At 43.2% G+C, this 23656-nt stretch overlaps 1 protein-coding gene across 1 annotated transcript; it reads right to left on the bottom strand.

The window, feature by feature from the left end:
- Positions 1-16355: 16355 nt before the first annotated feature.
- LOC308172986 (SH2 domain-containing protein 5-like) lies at positions 16356-23176 on the bottom strand (the record flags this gene model as incomplete). The annotated part of the gene is made up of 9 exons (XM_080547948.1): positions 16356-16553; positions 16723-16882; positions 18787-18892; positions 19486-19687; positions 20484-20684; positions 21481-21627; positions 22257-22331; positions 22791-22871; positions 23123-23176. The coding sequence occupies 9 exons, from the start codon at positions 23174-23176 to the stop codon at positions 16356-16358; spliced, it is 1224 nt and encodes a 407-aa protein (XP_080404074.1).
- Between the last annotated feature and the right edge of the window lie 480 nt (positions 23177-23656).

Here is a 23656-nt window from a genome sequence, read left to right as displayed (position 1 = left end):
AAAAAAAGCGCACGTGCAGTTTTGGCTAAACTAATTAGCTCGCTATCCTACTCAACCAGATTTTTTGTTGAAATATAATTAATTTCAATTGTTCTTTGTTTCACTCTATTCGACCATTATGTATGCCGGTTAGTCTCGTTGAGTTAAAATAAAATGTTCTGGTCTATATTTCAATTTGAGATAAAAGTTATAGGTAGCTAGCAGGTGGCGCTGTGCAGACTCAATTACTGTATGAGTGAAGTTCATTCCTTTACTGTATGAGTGAAGTTAAGGAGCTAATATATAACATTACTCTGTGTTGTAAGAATGATCTCTGTGAGAGATATTTATCGTGTTATCTTACCTGACTTGTTAAGGGCTCATGATATGACAACGCAGGGATGTGACTGAACATAAGTTATACTGCACATACAGGGGCGCCGCTAGGGGTGGTAAGTTAGGACGATTCTAAGGGCCCAGCACTGACAGGGGCCCATGAGAATCTTTTTTAAAAATACATTATATTTATAAATAATATTATTATTATTATTATTATCATAAGGACGTTAATGTAGCCGACTTCAAATTATAATTCTATGTATAAAAAAAAGTCACAAAAGAAACAAACTGGAGTTTTGTTTCTCTATGTTTAACAAAATTGAGCCTTATTATTTACCCCTCTATTTATTCATTGCATGGTTCAGTCCACCGCGCGCGAGCTGCTAGACTAGAGGAACGTTACCGCAAATAGTCTGACAAGGAGAGAGACGATGTCGTTTAAAGCCAAAGCCAAAGTCAGGGTCTCAAAAGAGAAAAGTAAAAGTAAAGAACGAGGAGAGTGACAAAAAAGGGCGACAGCTAGTCACAAAGTAAAGTCACAGACCTTCTTTTGGGGCCCATAACATGTAGGCTATCTAGACAACAGTGGTTTAGTGATCTAATCACTGCGTGGATGATCTAGTTAGCTCGCTATAGCTAATTAACATTAACTTCAAGTAAAGTTAACTTACAGTGCACTGTCAGTATAATTTCAGTTAAATGTATGAGATGAGGGCAATTTTGGTCCAAATATAGGTTATTAGAGCTCAGTGAATTTGTATCCAGCAGCTATGCACTCTTGCTATAGCTAGCTAGCTAACTAGTATAATGTTACATGCTAATCACGTCATGCACAGATGCAGCTTCAGGATCAGGCCTCCTTCCCTCAACCCACCTCCCAGTTGAAGGAGAAGGAGGTGAGCAGTAGGAGTTTGGGGTTAACATTAAGATTTAGAATATGTATGCTGCATTACCATGCAAGTATTGAATACAACTTTAGCTAATATTCATATTTAGTTAATAGTTCTTCCAGTAATTGCAATAACATTGACCACTGGCATCTTAATAATATTGTTAGCTAGCTAGATAACATTTAAGTTAGCTAATCTGGTGTAATGTATGTATTACTATGTTAATACTATTATAGGACATATTATGAATTATGTACCTGTGGATACTCCATGCCAGGGCCCTCTTCAAGCAAGGCAGCCAGAGAGGAGAGCAGAGGCCAAGAGGCAGAAGAAGAAGAGCAGAAGTAACAAAGGACAATGACAGCAGCACAGCAAGTTGGCTTTATCACTAGATTTCAAGGATCTTATTAAAGATTTTGCTACTAAGAAGGCCCAGCGTTTAGTTGATTTGATCTCTTTACTCCTATCTTGAATCGTTGTGCATTACTCTAGATATAGTTTTTAGCTCTCCAGGTATACTATTCCACAGTACTGCCGCAGTGTAAAAATGACATTTCTCCCATTTCACATTCAATTTCGCTGGCACCATGTCTGTGTTGCTCCCTCTTGTATAAGACACGTTTGTCTTTGTGTGAAACAAGCAATGCTGAGTCAGTAAATATCTCTCTGCTGTAATTCTTCATTGATCTAATCCTGACAGTATTATGGCCAACTGATCTTTACAAGATCTACATTTATTTAGACACAATACCACCCCATTAAAATTATATTTTTACTTTTTGTGTGATTTATACTTTTATAATTGGGTTCAAATCTTCATTTAATTATACTTTAGTCCTTGTGTTGTTCAAGTCTTAATTTAATAAGTTAAAGAATGTTGAGATTTCTTTGCTGAATTGTTGATTCCTGTATTAACTGTAATTTTAAATTACATTTACAAAATATGTCCATCATTGGATTTCTTGCAGTGCATCAATAGTTCATCAACTTCACAGGGTTTAGGTTGATGGGTGGTTTAGGTGGGGGGGGGGGGGGCAAATGATATTCTGTCATGGGGCCCAGAATCTCTAGCGGCGCCCCTGCTTAGAAGAGTAGCCAAAGAGCCAAGGACCACTCCGCTCCGCTCCTGAAAGACTTGGAGGCAGCAGGTACAACTGTGACAGAAAGGACAGTAGGCAATGCACTCCACCGCCATGGCCTCGGTGCACGCTCAGCCCGCAAAACGATAAGCACAAAGCACAGCCGTAATTCATAGACAAACGCCTACCTTTTAACCGAATCGCGGTAAATCCATTCCAATTATTGGATAAGCAGACGCCCTTCTAGATAAATCCAGATACAATTCCTGATTGGTATGCAAAACATATCAAATGTTTTGTTTTGCATAGCTGATATGCCAGATCGATGTCATGTGTCACCAATCAGTCAACGTGGATGAAAAATACTCCATCCATTCGTGTTACTGCATTCAGCTACTGAAGCTAAATTGTTTTGCAGCCAATTGGCTATTGCCAGAACTTCATCTGGGAGTAATGACTGTATTTTGAAGTTACAAACATAAGGCTTGGAGTTATTTAACGGCATCTCTGCGTTGTTATCTGCCTGCAGCCTGGCCAGCTTCTCCTCATACTCCTACAGGGGACAGGGGGTCAACAACAACAACAACAACAACAACAACAGCTGGGGGGTATTCCATCAACGTCGCTAAAGATCAATCCAGGCTTATTTTGATAAATCCCACGAGATGTATACAAAAATCAAGCCTTATTGTGTTGAGTCTCGCGAGACAACAAAACAATCATGTTTTTGAGCTTGTAATAGAAGCCAGTTAAGAAGAAAAAATCTGCTTCCCAATAACCTTGCTTATCACTCGCTAGTTTAGCCAAGTTAAATAGCAAGATATCATATTGACCAGAGAAGCTTGAGCGATCAGAAATCAGACAGGTTGTCAATTGGAATCCAAGCTCTTAACAACCATCCGCCAACTATAAATAGCTACACTTGGCGGATGGCATCATTTGTAGATAAATAAATACTACTACTACCCGTGCCGTGCTATCAAAGATAAACCAAGGTTGAGCAAACACATCAGCTCACTACGTGCTCTTATCTCCCCTGCCGTCCTCTACCTCCCATCCTCTTCCTCCCCTGCCGTCCTCTTCCTCCCACAGCGTACTAAGTTGCTTATAGTACAGCGGCTAATCTGTCATATTATGAGAAATTGTGCACTTTTTGAAGAAAGCATGACATTTCTACCATAGCTAGTACATACCATAAGGTTACGGTAAATGTTTACCTTGACCTAATTGCATTTCTTGAATTCTGGCAATCTCAAAAGTATCACCAAATGAATGGGCATCCCTAACTTGAAAATGACACCTTAAGTGTTTTTCTACTCTGTTTGGTTCCAAAATTAAGCGTGTTTTAACATTAGGCCATCTTGAATTTGACCTCTCCCGGGCCTCTGGGGTCAAATCTGACTTCCCTCCACATCTGAAAATAATAACCATTATGACCATTCCCCTTTAGAATTGTAAAGCATCCTTGGGTTTTTGAAAGGCGCTATAGAAATCAAAGTTATTATTATTACTACTACTAATAATAATATACGCTATTTATCTATCCAAAATCTATCCATGTTTCATTATGGCCACTTGTATAAATAAAAGAACCCCAAATTGTTGTACCAAACAAATTGATTGATCAAGGTAAACAAGAGACTCGGATCAGAAGTTGTTTGTGCTGTTTATGCAGTACAAAATAGTTACACGGTATAATAAAAAAAACATCTATAATCTTCAGAATAATAACTTCAGGCATGATATTATGTAATAGCCCAGTTAGAAATGACAATGCATTGCAACATTAAACATCAGGACAAAGTTTAAAATCTGCATATCAGCTTTGAAAAAACATGATACAAAAAAGCACGCTCACATAGAATATGTCATTGTACAATCTTTAAATGACTGTAGCATATATGCTGTATATAGCAGACTGTATATATGTACTGTACATGCAATTTACAGCAGAACATGGGGCAATGTCAGAGAACATCTTAAAAGACACCCAGACAAATTCAACCACAAAGTTCAATTTAAGAGGCTTAAAAAAAAGACCTAGTCTGTATTGAAGAATTAATACAGATATTTTACCTTACCGTTACTTTTTAAAAGCAATTTTAGCTGTGTCTAAAAACCCATAGGGTGAGACAGTGTGAATCTCAAACATACATGACACATGACAAAACATGACAAAACAATCGTACACGTATGTACAAGTGCCAACATCTTCTTCCACCCCAACAGTCAAGCAAGTGATTTGTGCTACTAATATTCCCATCTAATAACATACTCACCAAACAATAACCAAGTGCAGTAATGTGGCACGGTAAACTGCTCTGTCACGTCCGGGTGTCAGATCTAGTTTCCTCCCCTAATGTCACAGAATGAAGATGACCTTCTCACTAGCGATAGGTTTGGTTTGACACTCGCAGCTTAAGACGCTGCACACACCTCGTCCGAGACATCCTGTGCAGTGTCGTAATTCCATTATGGAGGACAGGAGGAGACAGAAACAGCATGAAATTCAAAGGAGGATATGGACAGGTGTGACAGGGAAAGGACCACGTATGTGACCACTTAGGCGAGATGAGGAGTCCTGTGCCTCCCCCTCGACCAGAGAGTCTAGGGGAATGAGAAAAGGAGTAGGCATCCACCCTCACCCTCCCACCCTCTCTCCCTTCCACCCTCTCACCCTCTTTTAGTGGTTTTCCCCCACATATTCTAGAGAAGAGAATGCTGGGCGGTGTTCACAGTTTCCTTTTCCACTGACACACACACACACACACACACACACACACACACACACACAGACACAGACACAGACACACACACACACACACACACACACACACACACACACACACACACACACACACACACACACACACACACCAAGCTGATTGAAAGAATGCAAAGCTGTCATCAAAGCTAAAGGTGGCTACTTTGAAGAATCTAAAATATAAAACATATTCTGGTTTGTTTAACACTTTTTTGTTTACTACACAATTCCATATGTGTTCTTTCATAGTGTTGATGTCTTCAGTATTAATCTACAATGTAGAAAATAATAAAAAATAAAGAAGTCTCAAAACGTTTGACTGGTAGACTTTGAGCAATATCTGTTATCCATTTGTTTACACAAACACACAACCATAATAGGTCAGATATTGGCTTTGGGTGTTCTTGAACTGGTAGATAATTCCTGGAGATTTTGACAAACAAGGTCTTAAGCGGTAGTACGGTACCAGTATCAGTGGGGATAGACTGCCCCCTGCTGGTTCGGGACTTCTTGCTCTCGCTCCGTTGAACGTTCGAAAGGTTTGAACGTTCGAAAGGTTTAAACGTTCGAAAGGTTTAAATATCCTAACCGCCGTCATAATTCTGTTAGCTTCTCCGTGGTCTTGTGGTTACGTCCGAGGACACTAGTGGTTCTGGCCTATTTTAAGGTCGCAGATACGAGACGGCACTATGAACTCGAGTGCGACCTACAGGTATGTCAGAACCTTGATCTGGACCGTTGATCCATAACAATAAAGCCAGAATACACCGAGAAGCTACGTTTTTATATTTATTGACCGTGAACTGTCTTCTTAAAGCTACTTTATTGTGTTGTCAGCCATGTCATCTCAAGGTCGCCGGTTCGAATCCAGCCGCGGACAGAACGAGCCTGTCATCCCTGCTCTCTCTCACCCATCTTTCCTGTCAATATCTACTGCCTCTATCCCATTAAAGCAGAAATGCCCTAAACATTGCGTCCATAGTTACTAACTGACGCTATAGGAGTTAGAGCTATAGTCCTGATAGGTCATAGTCATAAACATGCTCACACTGATCGTTAGCCTAATGAATAATAGCCGGCTAGCATTAACGTCAGCAGAGTTTACCAGCGGTAAAGAAGTCGCATAATATATAAGACCCTGAGTAATTCCCTATTCTTTAGAGAAATAATACCTACATATGTGAACTCATTTATAGGCTAGCTCTCGGGTGATACGCACTCACCCCGCCCACGCCGTCTAAGTGCTATCCCTTATCACTTATCAGACCCCTGAAATGCCCCTCATGATCTTCATATGACGTGATATCCCTTCAATCCCTCAATGCACAATTTGCACTTGATCAAATAGGCTAAAGACTACAAAATAAATCAAATAGGCAGACAGATGAATTGAGAATCAAGGACCCCAATTGAAATAAGCCAGTGGCTTTCTTGGGTGTTTTATCCTTTTAGTTGACCTTGTATGTAATATGTACTTTCATGTACCTACTTCTGCAAATCTTCTAATAAAGTTTTCAATCAATCAATCAATCAATCAATCAAACACATGTCGTGTATTCTTATTGATTATGAATCAAAGAACAGTTCGTTTAAGACAATTTAATTAGTTACAGGCAGGTTTATACATTACATCTGTTCCCCGTGGATCCTGGGCTGCAAGAGAGCGCTCTGCCTCTGTCTCTCCCCCTTCCCTTTCAGAGGGGAGGGGCCAGCGTGTGTGTGTGTCTTTGCCCAACCCCCAGGTCTCTGATAGCTGGTCCAGGGGCCATCTGTTAATGATCAGTGTGTGTGTGTGTATGTGTGTGTGTTTAAAATATACTACATATTCATACATAGATCATACATACTACAGAAATATACGACACATCCCCCCTCGGACCACCCAGAGGGTGTTCCGAAACTAAACTACCATAAAACAAAAACAAAAACACAAAACCCCACAAAACATCCCCAAAAAAAAAAAAAAAATTTTTTTTTTTTTCAAATAAAATTAAAAATTAAAAAATAAACAACAACAGACAGAAAAACTACACCAACACACAACACAAGAAGCACAATAACACAGACCAACCCAGGACCAGTATTAGGAACCAAAGATATCATAAACAAAAAATAGAAAACAACCAATAATAAAAAGAATTTTGAAAAGAACAATCACAATTAAACTAAACACAGTTCATCATGCACAAATCAATACAGAAACTTCCAACGACCGATGTTTTCTTTGTCCTTGAAGCGTCGGGGTCAGAGGTTACTAGCACTTGTACCCAGTTGGAGAACAGCCTTTACCGCTGTCTCAGATTGATAACACTTCCATAGTCAGGAGCTTTCCATTGTCGTTGCGCTAGGAACAGAACCTCTCTCCTAGCTTTGTATAACCACCACATCACTTCTCAACTGACCTCAATCACACGATATAGAAACAAACAAACAATACACAAATTATGACATTCAGTTATCATAACACATAATTCTCCAACAGTAAGCATAGGACAAAGGGAATGCATTAATGCATAGATCTTCACCTCAGGTGAGGACTAGTCTTCTGAAAAGTTCATTAACGTGGACTGAGTGACTGATTTTCCAAAAACAGTCAATGAGGCCCTGCCTCCTAAGAAAGTCAAAAATCATGTCTGCTATAATAGGTGCTCCTATCTTGGCAAAATAAGTTTCCCATGCCCCTAAGACCGTTTCCAGCCATGCTATCATCTGCTGTCCATTCCCGTCGTTCCCTTTGATCTGCTGCTTCACTACCCTATTCATAGTCTTTAATCTTTTCCTAACCGGTCGTCGTCCGTCAGTGTCATTGAGGTTCAGGTAGCCGCCTGGTCCCCTCCCACGCTGATCAAGGTCTGGGGAGTCGCCCTCAGCATCATCTGAAGCATGGTGCAGGCACTCGCCAGCATCCCCAGTAGCACAGGTGTCCAGGCTTTGGACACCCCCAGGCTGGACCTCCAGACTGTCAACACTCTCTGCTTCGTTGGTTTCTGGTTCATTGGCATCTGGACAGCTTTCCGCTGTCCCCTCGGTTTCAGGCACTGCCGGTAATGTCACTGGCTGTAACACTGGCATTGCCACTGGCTTTGGCAACACCACAGCATCTCCTCGTAGCTCCTCCTTCTCAGGTTCTCTGGGGACCTTGGCACCTGTTGGCACAACATCCTGCCTACTCTGTACATCCACCCCCCTGTCCACCACCCGTGGCCCTATTGGGGTAGGGATATGCCCAGACACCACTGGTGTACCCACTCTGATGTTGTTTCTCCAACAGACCCCACATTGACCTAAAGCATGGTCAATCTGTTCCATCAAATATGGACTCCAAAACCCATATTTCTTGGTGATCTTGCGTCTTACCTCCCCCCTAGCCACATGTGCTAATCCATGAGCTTCCTGTATTAACATGCCTAATAAATCTGAGGGTGCTACAACCAACCCCTCATGATTCCTCCATAGACCTGTGTCATCCTGACTTGCCCCCCTTGCTAGCCAAACGCTCTTGTCTAACGTAGTTACTCTACTCTGTAACATCAATAAATCCTCAAGTGTGACCATGCCCTGTAATTGCTTTTCATGTGTGACCAGAAGACCTTTACCTGCCTTGTCTGCTCCTGTAATGGCTTTGGCTGCATCCTCTGCAGCCCTGTTACCTTGTGTGACATGTGATGAGTCAGACCTGTGTGTGGCACACTTCACTATAGCTAATTCCTTTGGCTTCATCATGGCTTGTAACAGCTTCATGATCTGTGCGTGATGCTGTATAGGCGTACCATCAGTTCTCTTAAAACCCCGCCCCCTCCATACAGCTCCATTAAAATGACAAACATTATGTGCATAGGCAGAGTCGGTGTACACTGTCACTCTCCGTCCGGTTCCCAAGTTGCATGCTTCTGTGAGGGCAATCAATTCAGCCAACTGGGCTGAGCAAGGCTGAGGAACTGCCTCAGCCTGTTCTACAATAAACTTTGAATTCTGTGCTTTAACTAAGGAATACCCAGCGCACAAAGTTTCTCCTACCCCGTAACAAGACCCATCAACCCAATATTCTATATCAGCTCCCTTTAAAGGCAAAGCTTGTAGGTCTGTTCTATGCTTAATCACTCTGGCTGTCGATGGAACCTGAGCACCGGATGGCATCGTCCCCTGACAGCCGTCAGGTGTGCATTTTACTGTACAGTTCAATTGGCATAGAGCATCTCTCCCTAGCAGCCCTGTTGGCGTGTGTTCTGACACAAGCGTTGACAGAGTTGCTCTCTGTCCCTTGTACTCTAAGTCTACAAGCTCAGTTGTAGGAATCAGCTGTTTAATTCCCTCAAATCCGATTGTCTTCACATATTCTCTAGACATAGGGAGGTGCGTGGCGCCTTCAGGCTTCTGTGTCACCACCAGCTGGCACCTCCCACTCGGATCTTCCGGGCACCCCTATAGGCCAGCTGCTGGGCCTCCGTAAGGGTTCATCACTCCTGGAGCAGGTGTAGTAGGGGGCCAATATCCTCCTCCTTGGCTCCCCCCTGCGCCCCCCTGGGGCCTGTTGCAGCAGGCACAGGCTAGATGTCCATTCTGGTCGCATTGGCATAGTTCTAGCACCTCCTTCCCTGCTGCTGTCCATCCCCCTGGTGGTGGTCCTTGGCCAGGCTGTGTGTACATCTGGTATGGAACCGCTTGCACCCCTGGTGGCCCTTGTGGGTATGGATACCCCCCTTGTGGCCCCTGTGGGTAGGACTGGTAAGTAGCAGGATACCCCCCTTGTGGCCCCTGTGAGTAGGACTGGTAAGTAGCAGTCTGCACTCCAGGTGGCTGTTGCTGTGGGGCTAAAGCCTGCACTCCCTCTATGTTCCTCTCGCTTTCAGTCAATTGCAAATGAGTCAATATTCTGAGGGATTCTTCGTCTCGTGCCTTCTGTATCTGAATGTTCTTTCGATATAACTCAACTTGATGAGATACGTGGTCTATATAAACAGCTTTGTTCATGTGTCGTAGCCCCACCACTTCTGCTAGCTTATCCTTAACTGGGGTAGGAAGCCCTTCTTGTATTTTTTCCCTGATTATGGATTTTTCTAAGGGGTTATCTTCAGCGTCTTTCCCTGTCACACTTCTCCATTGAGCGTGCATACGGGCAACATAACCCCTAGGATTCTCATCCCCCCCCAGTGGCTTCACAATGATATTGTCTGGGTGAATGTGAGTAGGGTAGGTCTCTCTGATTGCTTTCCACAGCCTGCCTCTGTTTGCTGCGAAGAGCTCTGGATCATAAACTGATGTATTGATATATCTATGAAGTCCTGCCTTCATCAATATTTCCTGCATTGTATCCAATCCTGCAATAAAAGCTAAGAGTCTTTTCAGGTCTCCCATCGCGACCTGCGTTCCTGTCAGTATCACGTCGACCTGTCGCGTCCACGAATGTCCTCCCTCTTGAAGAACTGGGAGTTTCTCGATCACTTCAGACAAATCTGTATGATGCCACGGATGATATTCCATCTTGTTACCCCGAATCAGCACTGGACAGTTCTTTAATGTATTTGATGACATTCGGTGACAATCTCCCTCTTTCTCCGGGCGTCTTCTCCCACCTTTCCTTTCGGCTGTGGCTATCATCTTCCTGACCTGCGAGTTGTAGCCTCCATCTGCATTGTCGTCATCACTTGAGTCTGCACTGCCATCTTCGCTGTCATCTTCCTCGTCACTCCTGTCGTCCCCTTTTCCCCTTGGCTCCTTCTTCTTCTTCTGGGAATGATCCTCCAGTGCCTTAGCATATGGAGGGGGACTGGGGGCAGGACACTGAGCTATTTTCTGTCCCTCTACCTTAAATAGATCTAAAATAGCTAACTCTAACTTGCGTTTCTCTGATCTAATCTTTCCTCTTTGATGTGCTTTGTGCCCATTGATAAGTATTTCCAATGTTGCAATTAATTGTAAATTAATGCTGCCCTCTTTCGGCCACGGCTGTTCAATGTATGCCCAACGGCTATTCCATTTCGTAGACATTTTGCTAATTTCCCTAACAAGAGGATTCATTTTTTCCACTACAGCCATAGGGGATAACGTAGCCAACATTCCACGATGTTCACTAATATCTTTTAACAGCTTCGTGGAATTCGACCCCATTCTACTTGTTCAATATGCTGACAATATTCTATATTAGATAAGGTGTACGCTTCTTACAACCCACCTTATTTTGTCTTGTTTGCTAAACAAATGCTAGTCCAATATAACTGTATTGACCATCCCCACAAAAACCCTGCAACTTCAGAATAACAGACTTGCCTCTTGTGTATGTCAGTGCAGTATTAACTTAAATCTAATAGCTGTGTAAGTACTTTATACTTAAATGTGTTTCCTAATTGTTTATGAATGTGTCACTTAATTACTCATTCAATACTAATTACAGTTCTGGTCAACACAATTATTAAATCACAAAGGCTGATCAACACCTAAGTATTCACCGATCCACAAAAACCCTTTTACTGCTCAACTATCAAATATGTACTATTCTGCTATTCCTTAATCAAACACTGTGGAAATGACCTAACTAAAATAAAAGATGTAAATTACAAATATTAATCACAACCTGTAAAGAAATCGACTTGTCATTGGGAAGGAATAAAATGATTAATTATTCATTACAATCTGTAAGGAAATCGACTTGTTATTTGAAAGGAATAAAATGATTAATTATTCATTACAATCTGTAAGGAAATCGACTTGTTATTTGAAAGGAATAAATGATTAGTTAGAATTATTCACTATATCATCATATACATTGATTTAAAACTTATGGAATCAATCAATTGTTTTGGGAAACAGAAAATGAATGATCTGAATAATTAATTCAACTGATAAGTAATTAATTAAATTAATTAAAGTAATTTAATATAGAACAATCATTTAACCATCTATTTATTAATGTATCGGACTGTTTCATCGACCTCAGCTGTATCTCCCTGAGGATTTAGTGTTTTAAAATGTATTGTCGTATTTCGACCAGCAGATGGAGCTGTGCTCCGGCTAACGCGCATCGATTGCGCATGCGCCAACTCTTAGCCAAGGCTATGAATGTTTTAACCGTAACTCTAAACTATTTAAAATACCCCGAGATCAATTTACCATATCTCTATCTTTTCTCTATCAATACTAGTCTATGTGTATGGTTTTATCGTTATCTTTAAGAGATGAGTACCGAGATCTATCAAACTCAGGTTCCCTTCTAAAGGAATGTTCCACTGTGTGTCTGCGCTTTTTGCAAAGCAGAAAGAGGGAAGGGCTTTATTGTTCTTGAAAGCCCACGGCCGTATTGGGGCCTGCTTAAAACAATCTCTTTAACACAACTACTTTTCACGACACAGCAATATCTTTCAATCCAGTTAAACCACTATTTATCTCATTCAAATATTCTACGTTCACGCTTCCCTCACAAAGATGGCCTCTGTGCGTGTCCTTCCCCAAGGACAAAGAAAAATGGCGTCTAAGAATGGACTCTCTGACACACTGCAAATGGCGTCACGTTTCCCTCATAAAAATGGCGTCTAAGAATAGACTCTCCGACACACTGCAAATGGCCGCCCACACAACGGCGTCCTCTCACACAGACAAAGAGTAATGGCGTCCACAGCTCTGCTCATATGTTCTTCACTGCTACAATAATGCTCTTTCACATATCTTACAAAATAGACTTCATAATCCACCCACACTCCAACACATAAACACAACCTCACCGAATCTTACACAGACACACACGATATTCCAATACCGTACAAACAAACCTTACCATTAAACACTATATTTTACAAAAAACGGGCTTCCAAGTCCGGCTCTCACCACCCACCCATCAAAGATTTATGAAAAGTTTGCTTCTATTCCAACAAGATTACCGTTACACAGATTCTTTTGACTATAACTTATCTGAGATTTACAGCCTATTTTAAACACACCAATCGACTAGAGAGAGATTTCTGCAGAAAATCTGCCTTCTTCGTCGAATTGAAGAGTCCGCACAATACTGTAAATTAAGTTACAATTATCTCCTGGCTGGCTCGCCATTCTCTGTCGTGTATTCTTATTGATTATGAATCAAAGAACAGTTCGTTTAAGACAATTTAATTAGTTACAGGCAGGTTTATACATTACATCTGTTCCCCGTGGATCCTGGGCTGCAAGAGAGCGCTCTGCCTCTGTCTCTCCCCCTTCCCTTTCAGAGGGGAGGGGCCAGCGTGTGTGTGTGTCTTTGCCCAACCCCCAGGTCTCTGATAGCTGGTCCAGGGGCCATCTGTTAATGATCAGTGTGTGTGTGTGTATGTGTGTGTGTTTAAAATATACTACATATTCATACATAGATCATACATACTACAGAAATATACGACACACATCCACAGACCAAACGATAAGCACAAAGCACAGCCGTCATTCATAGACAAACGCCGCTACCTTTTAACCGAATCGCGGTAAATCCATTCCAATTATTTGGATAAGCAGACGCCCTTCCAGATACATCCAGATACACTTCCTGATTGGTATGCAAAACATATCAAATGTTTTGTTTTGCATAGCTGATATGCCAGATCGATGTCATGTGTCACCAATCAGTCAACGTGGATGAAAAATACTCCATCCATTCGTGTTACTGCATTCAGCTACTGAAGCTAAATTGTTTTGCAGCCAATTGGCTATTGCCAGAACTTCATCTAGGAGTAATGACTGTATTTTGAAGTTACAAACATAAGGCTTGGAGTTATTTAACTGCATCTCTGCGTTGTTATCTGCCTGCAGCCTGGCCAGCTTCTCCTCATACTCCTACAGGGGACAGGGGGTCAACAACAACAACAACAACAACAACAACAACAGCTGGGGGGTATTCCATCAACGTCGCTAAAAATCAATCCAGGCTTATTTTGATAAATCCCATGAGATGTATACAAAAATCAAGCCTTATTGTGTTGAGTCTCGCGAGACAACAAAACAATCAAGTTTTTGAGCTTGTAATAGAAGCCGGTTAAGAAGAAAAAATCTGCTTCCCAATAACCTTGCTTATCACTCGCTAGTTTAGCCAAGTTAAATAGCAAGATATCATATTGACCAGAGAAGCTTGAGCGATCATAAATCAGACAGGTTGTCAATTGGAATCCAAGCTCTTAACAACCATCCGCCAACTATAAATAGCTACACTTGGCGGATGGCATCATTTGTAGATAAATAAATACTACTACTACCCGTGCTGTGCTATCAAAGATAAACCAAGGTTGAGCAAACACATCAGCTCACTACGTGCTCTTATCTCCCCTGCCGTCCTCTACCTCCCATCCTCTTCCTCCCCTGCCATCCTCTACCTCCCATCCTCTTCCTCCCCTGCCGTCCTCTTCCTCCCACAGCGTACTAAGTTGCTTATAGTACAGCGGCTAATCTGTCATATTATGAGAAATTGTGCACTTTTTGAAGAAAGCATGACATTTCTACCATAGCTAGTACATACCATAAGGTTACGGTAAATGTTTACCTTGACCTAATTGCATTTCTTGAATTCTGGCAATCTCAAAAGTATCACCAAATGAATGGGCATCCCTAACTTGGAAATGACACCTTAAGTGTTTTTCTACTCTGTTTGGTTCCAAAATTAAGCGTGTTTTAACATTAGGCCATCTTGAATTTGACCTCTCCCGGGCCTCTGGGGTCAAATCTGACTTCCCTCCACATCTGAAAATAATAAACCTTATAATATGTACTAACTATGGTAGAAATGTCATGCTTTGTTCAAAAAGTGCACAATTCTTGTGCTAAGCCGCTCCACTATTTATATAATTAGCAACTATAAACTTCAGCCGTCAGTTTGATTTACTACTACTACCCTCATTCACCTTCACTGGCTGCCGGTCAAGTCCCGCATCACATACAAAATCCTCCTCCTCACCTACAAATCCCTCCACGCCTGCGCCCCCCAGTACCTAACGGACCTCCTCTCCCAACATACCCCTTCCCGGAACCTGCGGTCCGCAGACATGGGCCTGCTGTCCACCCCCCGCACCAACCTAAGGACCTTTGGGGACAGAGCCTTCAGCGTGGCTGCACCTACCCTCTGGAACTCTCTCCCCATAGTGATCCGCAACGCCCCCACCCTGGACTCCTTCAAATCAGCCCTTAAAACCCACCTGTTCACCAAGGCCTTTGGCCCCTAGTCACTGTTTCTGGTTTGCTTGTCTATCTGACCATTCCCCTTTAGAATTGTAAAGCATCCTTGGGTTTTTGAAAGGCGCTATAGAAATCAAAGTTATTATTATTACTACTACTAATAATAATATACGCTATTTATCTATCCAAAATCTATCCATGTTTCATTATGGCCACTTGTATAAATAAAAGAACCCCAAATTGTTGTACCAAACAAATTGATTGATCAAGGTAAACAAGAGACTCGGATCAGAAGTTGTTTGTGCTGTTTATGCAGTACAAAATAGTTACACGGTATAATAAAAAAAACATCTATAATCTTCAGAATAATAACTTCAGGCATGATATTATGTAATAGCCCAGTTAGAAATGACAATGCATTGCAACATTAAACATCAGGACAAAGTTTAAAATCTGCATATCAGCTTTGAAAAAACATGATACAAAAACACATTCTCACATAGAATATGTCATTGTACAATCTTTAAATGACTAGCATATCTGCTGTATATAGCAGACTGTATATATGTACTGTACATGCAATTTACAGCAGAACATGGGGCAATGTCAGAGAACATCTTAAAAGACACCCAGACAAATTCAACCACAAAGTTCAATTTAAGAAGCTTAAAAAAAAGACCTAGTCTGTATTGAAGAATTAATACAGATATTTTACCTTACCGTTACTTTTTAAAAGCAATTTAGGTGTGTCTAAAAACCCATAGGGTGAGACAGTGTGAATCTCAAACATACATGACACATGACAAAACATGACAAAACAATCGTACACGTATGTACAAGTGCCAACATCTTCTTCCACCCCAACAGTCAAGCAAGTGATTTGTGCTACTAATATTCCCATCTAATAAAATACTCACCAAACAATAACCAAGTGCACTAAAATAAGGCACGTGAATGAACAAGCTATATACAGTACCAGTCAAAAGTTTGGACACACTTTCCCATTCAACTGAATGGGGAAGTGTGTCCAAACTTTTGTCTCGTAAGTGCAAAGTAAAAAAAAAAGAATAAATAATAAAAAAAAAAAGTAAGAAGGTATTGTACAGAATTGTACAGAATGTCACATATAAGGCACATGAGGTGGAGGATACTGCGATCACTCCGTTGACCAGAGAGAGATGGTGTTCAAACCCACTGCTTCCTCTGGGTACCTTTTCTAGCGCTTCTTTTGCGGCCTGAAGTCTGCTGCGCCTTGCTGGCGTTCTCGTCCCACTCGTAGCAGTGGTTCACCCTGGCGCAGCTCAGCTTGCACTCCAGCTCCGCCTTGGCCTCTGTGTAGTGCTCGATCAGGGACGTGATGCTGCTGAACTCCATGTGGCAGTTCTAGGACAGAAGAAAACATTCCAAATCATGCACAGAAAAGCACAACAACAAAAAAAGCTCAGTTAGAAAGAAGCACACAGTTGTGAATGAAAACTGAAATGGTTGTCACGGGAGAAAGAGACATGTTTTCATCGTTTGTGTCCACAAAGGCAACCCGTTGTGTCTTCACCTCCAGGACGTATTTGCCGCTGGTTGTGTTGTCGACGAGGTAGGTGACCAGGCCTGACGGGAGGCGGATGATGAGGGAGCCACAGCTGGGTCTCTTAGGGTGGGAACACAGGAGGTACGAGCCCAGGACGTCCTCGGCCAGCAGGGATGAGCTGCTGTCACTGCAACGTCAGGATAAAATGGTAAACGGACTGACTTATATATATAGCCAGGGGTGCACATAACTTTTTGGGGCCAGTGCTCAGAGGAGCACCTAGGGATGCTGCTTGGTGCTCCCCGAGCTCGCGAGTCACGACCCGTCCCACAGGATGGATGAAAAAGGGATGCATGGATAACGTATATTAGCAAAACGACATTTATTCATAAATAAAGATGAACGAACAAATGATTGTGTGCAAAACAAAATAAACAAATCAAAATCAAATGACTGCTCTTTAAGCATGAAAGTCTGTCAGACTCCTTTAAACACAATGAAATCAACTGACATCTCTTTAAGCACTGCTCTGTTCTGTAAACACTGAAATCAACTTTTCAACAAAAAGTTACAGCCTAAGCATTTACTTATGCTACAAGCTTAATCATCATCACTGCTCTCTTGACTGCTGTAAGTTATCACTGTCCTCAATTTCAACCATGGTATTGGTAGAGGATGTTGTAGGCCATCACTTTAAATAGCTCATTATTTTGATTGTGCAACAAAGTCTTTTTTTTCTTCTTTCTTCTAATAGAATTCCCAACCATATTCCCTGGGTCAGGGGTCGAGGTGCGATAATGAAGCTGTAAAACAAACGTCTGAACGTTTGAAAGCTTCAGAGAAAAGAAACGTGAAGTCCCTTGGTGTTGTTTTTCCTTTTAGCGACGAGTCGTTCGGGACTGAATTTTCACGTGTCGGCGTGATAACCGTGCGATACGCGATACGCGGAATGAAAGTACGAGTTACGATACTTTCCGAATGTTTTCGTGAGGGGAGTCGCCGTGGTCGTCGGGCCTTCGGCTGAGGGGACGGCAAATAGTTACTTACTTGGTGGGGCTTGCTTCTTGGACCCAGCTGTTGGTGCGCAAAAGCGCTGATCTGCCGCTGATCTGCCGCGCAGCATGCATTTTGGCGACGCATGCGCACTGGCGCACCAGTTATGTGCACCCCTGTATATAGCGCCTTATTCCAAAGCGCTTTACAATGGCCTCTCATTCACCTATTCACACACACATGGCGGCAAGCTACCATGCAAGGTGCCGGCCCGCTCATTGGAAGCAATTTGGGGTTCAATGTCTTGCCTAAGGACACCTCAACATGTGGTCAGCCGATCTACCTTGCGATCATTAGACGCCGGCTCTACCTCCTGCACCACAGCCACCCCCTACACAAGACAAGGGCGAAGGCTTGAAGTCTAGTGGCAGCTAGACCAGCGATACTCAACCCCCGGTCCTGGAGAGGTGGGGAGCGGTGGGTCAATGTTTTTGTCCCAGCCTAGTGAAAATCCATCGCACCAGATTTAACTAATCAACTGATCTTCAGAACCACCGCTGAGCTGGGACAAATGCCTGCAGTACCGCAGCTCTCCAGGACCAGGAGTGAGGATCCTTGCGCTATATACAGTATACTGTATATAGACTATGCTCAGCAATGAAGTGAATCAAATGAGTTCTCATCAAGCAAGAACATAAAGGACCTGGGCTGTGTTCGGATTGTATAGAAAAAAATGCAACCTTTTAGACTTTTGCTTGTGAGCAAAGGAAGGATTCTAGATGATCCAAACACAGCCGTGGTCTGGGTTCAGTGTACAGTCGTGAGCTTAGAATTATACGTTTCTATCTCCGTTTAGGGCAGTTCAGAGATATTGAGCGTCAAAGTTTTTACATTCCATTATGTTTTGTGAGATGGAACCTTTGTGTTTTATTAATTACTAACTCAAACATTTAAAAAATAACACCACACAGGCATGAATAAACACCCAATGGATCAGATTATGTAAAAAAACTAAATTTTGACCAAAAATGGAGATAGAACCTTATAATTCTAACGTCACGCAGTGTAAGTGTAAACACCAGAGAGGGTGGCACTCACGTGGCGATGCCAGCCCAGCACCACACCGCCTGCGCCAGGGCTTCTTCCGTCTCTGCCAGGCTCGGGGCCCGGGTTCTCCGCACCGGCGTTTTGTCCCGCCCCTTTGCTGTTTCACACACAAGGGAGATTTCCTTAGAATTCGAGTTTTCTGGGATTTTGAAGACCACAACATTCCAAAGAAGTCCCTCGGGGGATGGTATTATATTTCAAGAGGGATTGTTTGTTTTGGATGATCTCCAAGTGGAAGTCAACCTCAAGTGGAGAGTCACAGTGGATCAAATGCATAAAATGTACAAGAGTTGAGATGAACAAGGATATACAAGAGTGATAAAAAACAGTTTATAAAAGAGTCAAAAGTATGTTCATGCTCAAAACCGTGTGTCGTTAAACATGTGACCGGGTTACAGCACCCAGTCAAAAGTTTGGACATGAAAGTGTCCAAACTTTTTGACTGGTACTGTATGGTAACGGTGAAAAGCTTTCAACATCACCACAATATCGGAACCCCCACTGTGACAAAATAAGTGCCCATCACCTCGTCGACAACGACGGTGAACGGATAACACAGACTGAACACCACGACAGACGGTGAGTGAGGGGCGCCCCCCCCCTCCTCCCCCCATCACACGACACAGAGGGTTATGCTTTACCTCATCAACTGTTTGACTCTTGAGAGTGCTCTGTGCACACTTAGCCCACCTGGTGGAGAAGGGGAGCTCAGCTGATCCTGAACACGCCGTTGCTTGACGGGGGTGTACGTGAAGGAGCGATACGCCCCGGAGCGGATGCATTTATTGCGGATGGCTTTCTTGCGCACCAGGGAGGGGGAGGAGGAGGAGGGGGTGAAGACCTCCTCTTGGCCGCTCTTCGGTTCCCGCTCGGGGGGCGGGGGGGGGAAGACCTAGAGTAAAAGAAAGATATCTAATCAACAATCTATCTAACAACATGCCAACAACATCTGTTGTTGTGGATCTACTTTTAAACGGACTGCACTTATATAGCGCCTTATTCCAAAGTGCTTTACAATGGCCTCTCGTTCACACACTCACTCATTCACACACACACATTCACACACCAAATGGCGGCAAGCTACCATGGAAGGCACCGGCGCCGCTCATTGGGAGCAATTTGGGGTTCAGTGTCTTGCCCAAGGACACCTCGACATGTGGCCAGCCGGGGTTCGAACCGCAGATTTGTCGACCTTGCGATCATTAGACGCTGGCTCGACCTCCTATTGTTCTGTGATAGGCCTATCAGCTAGTTGTAATGACACAGCAGTACGTTGGTCAGTACTGGTTTATTCTTTTGTCCCTAAATACACCAATCAGCCGCAGAGTGATCATTTCCAAACAACCAAATCAATAGTGGAGAGCCATCCAGTGGATCCAATTACATCCAGCCAGTGACTCAGAGGGTAGGGTGGTCTAGTAGGGGTAGTGGTGGTCTAGTAGTGGATAGTGAGTCAGACTAGTGATCGGAAAGGTTGTGAGTTCAAATCCCGCCTGAAAAACACCACCACTAGTGTGCCCTTGAGTAAGGCACTTAGCCCTCAGTTACTCCAGGGGGAATGTCCTCTGTAATCTGTAATTGTAAATCTCTTAGGATTAAAAGCGTCTGCTAAATGGCTAACTCAGTGACCACTCGGTTAATACACTGCCAAGACCATACCAAGTCAGGTGGGTGTCCAGGGTCCATACCTTCTCCCCTGGTAGTAAGCCCTGTGTCGGGGCCCTTCTGAAGGACACGAGGGCGCTGACGCTGAGAGGGAAGCCGTGGTTGAGGAGGGAGGGGGCGCGGCGGGGGAGGGCTCCAGCACTCTCCTCCTGAGCCTCCTCTGGGTGCTTCTCTAGGTAGGAGAGCTGGAAACACCTGCACAGCAACAGGTTCAGGAACTGGGCCTAGGAGAGATCCCAACCCACAGAGACACAATTAAGACCAGCTAAAGCTACAGTACAACACTTCAACACACTGGCACTGACACCAGCACTGCCCCCCTTCCTTCACACTTTTTATTTTTAATGTCTGTGTAGTTTAGAATCATTTGTTTTCTTTCTTTTCTCTAGCACCATGACGGCTTGTGGCACTTATTCTTAAAGAAAGACTTACTCACGGTGATTGTGATCGTAACATTCTGTCACTTTAGGACAAATGTAATTATTGTAAGTCACTCTGGACACACTGGAAAGTAAAGTACGTAGCCTTGAGAACCGATGGTTTGAGCCTAATGGCCCATCGGAGCAGGAACCTATCTCCTGTTTCTGTAGCGTGAGGCGGCTTGAAGTACACCCCCTGGACATGACACTGGTATGTTGCAGGGTCCTACCCCCAATCCAACCCTTAATGCTAAGTGCCAAGCAGGGAGGCATCGGGTACCATTTCTATAGTCTTTGGTGTGACTCAAACCTCCCAATCTCAGGACGGACACTCTAACCGCAAGGCCACTGAGTTGTTTCTCTGGATAAGAGCGTCTGTTAAATTACGCGTAAAGACTAAAGATTGAATTGGTAATCATCTTGCAAGACAATGAAGCTACAATTGAAAATGTACTTTTGGACATGTTACACATTAGTCAAAGGGGCTGAGGCACAGAACAGCCATACATTACAGACCATCCACAGGTGAGTGCGGGCATGTGTGTGTGTGTGGGTGGGTGGGTGTGTATGTATGTGTGTGTGTGTGTGTGTGTGTTCATACCGCTCTGGCATGCCTAGCCTTGAAGAGGTGGCAGTAGAGCTGGGCGTCAGGGCTGCCTGGGTTGTGGGAGACGAAGGCGAACTGGGCGTCAGACGGACGGGCGGTGGACAGGGAGACGCGGCGCAGGGCGTGGGCCATGAGGAGGGTCTGCAGACAAGGGAGAGAAACAGGACCGGAGTACAGGACCAATCAGTCAATGAAAGGGTACTGTTACTCCACAGGGAAAAGGACGAGTTGAGTCCATTTTATTATCCCATTGGGAAATGTCAGAATCAGAATCGCTTTTATTACATCAATGCTACGGGTACGAAGAGTACAATTCTTGGGTTCAGGTTCATTAGACATTGGCATGGCAGCAGAAATACAAAATCAATAATAGCATAAGCAGTATATAAGTACCGTAAGTAAGTCAAACTTTATTTATATAGCGCCTTTCGTACATGAATGCAACTCAAAGCGCAACTATGAACAACAAAATCAATAAAACAACAAAATCAATAAAAGAATAAGCAGGATAAAAAATATACAGGATATAAAGTCGACAATCAACAATAGCTGTATATACAATAGCATCAATAATACAACAACAACACAACCCCCCCCCCCCCTACAAAACACAGATACACAAAAGCTAAACCAAGTTTTCCTGAGGATCCCTCAGGACCAGAATGTGTGCACAACCTTTGTTCCTGGAAAGAAGACACCAGTTCCTCATACTAACTACAATGACACGTGTACTTTGCACTTTATACTCACTAGGAAGTTTCCGTTCTTACCGTCTCATCTTCATCATACATTTTCACCCCTTTGATGGAGAACTTCAGGGACACAGACCTCCTCCTCTTGCATGTTTGCTACTTTCGCAAAAGACAAACAGCGAAAGGGAGGCGTTACGCTTCACGCCTGGGGGCCCAATTTCCTTTAAGCATCTGTAAGTGGCATGAGCAGTCAGGACTTGTTTTAATGTACTAGCTGAACAGGCAAAGCCATGCTGCTGCTACTTCACTCTCAAACCCAGGCGCATGAAATTGAGTGAAGAGGAAACCTCGTGTTTTTTAAACGCACTGCCTCGGTTTCATCTGCCGTATCCTTGCGCCTACTTTTTTTTTTTTTTCTGAGTGGGGCAGTCCCACTCATATTTTTCATTTTTATTGACAGATATAGTAGAGATTTAGACAGGAAGGATGGGTGAGAGAGAGGAGGGATGACATGCAGGATATGTCCCCGGCCAGAATCGAACCGGGGACCCTGCGGTTACATGGTCAACGCTTAACCCGCTACGCCACCTAAGCGCCCCTCCTTGCACCTACTTTGAGAGACTTGAGCTGTGTGTGCAGCTGCTGCATCTGATCGTCCAAACAGCAGTCGTCCACGGGAAAGGACCCGACATACTTGATGAACAAAAGAGATTAAAAAGTGTTAGACATATAGATTATAGGCCCGTTTCCCCAGACACAGAATAAGCCTAATCCTAGACTAAAAAAGTTATATTGAAAGATAAGATGATTTAGTCCAGCACTAGGTTTAACCTGTGTCTGGGGGGAACCATACCGATAAAGGTAATCATTGACTCCTATAATATGGATAATATCAATGACTGTAAGCAATATAAATGACTATGAGCCTACGTTTCTAGGCCTACCTCAGCGGTCCTTGTGACTGTGCTGTCGTCCTTGTTGACTGCTGACTCTCCCATCCTTTTCACTCGAGTTTCTTTGCGCCGCTGTTTTCCAATGAGTCTCCCTGAGTTCTGCAATAGCAGCCAGGCAGTAAAGTAAAGTGAAAGCACAGTTGTCATATCAACATTACATCCTCCTCAGTGGTAAAGGTAATAGGCATCAGCAGGAAACGTAGCCTACATTGGATAGAGGTGGTGAACAGTTAAACAGGGCTTGAAGCCTCAGTGCACCACCACCTGTGCCATACAAGTCCACACCTCTTTGCAGATTATTATTAGTTTATTCTGATGCTTAATGAGACACATGTGAAGGCAGTGAAGGTTTAACTTTTAAGACACTTGTGAAGGCAGTGAAGCACACACTATGTTCTAAGACAACAGTGCAAACGCTTCTATGCTTTCCATGTTCAACATTTCAGGAAGAATCAAGGCTGTGAAAAACACCAGTCGAGTGTTTTCCCCAATATGAAAACAAACAAAGCAGCTGATCTGAGCACT

Source organism: Nansenia antarctica (assembly GCF_963989245.1).
Source record: "Nansenia antarctica genome assembly, chromosome: 18".
Taxonomy (NCBI): Eukaryota; Metazoa; Chordata; class Actinopteri; order Argentiniformes; family Microstomatidae; genus Nansenia; species Nansenia antarctica.
The sequence above is the reverse complement of the archived record's forward strand: the minus strand, read 5'-3'. Positions and strand labels throughout refer to the sequence as shown.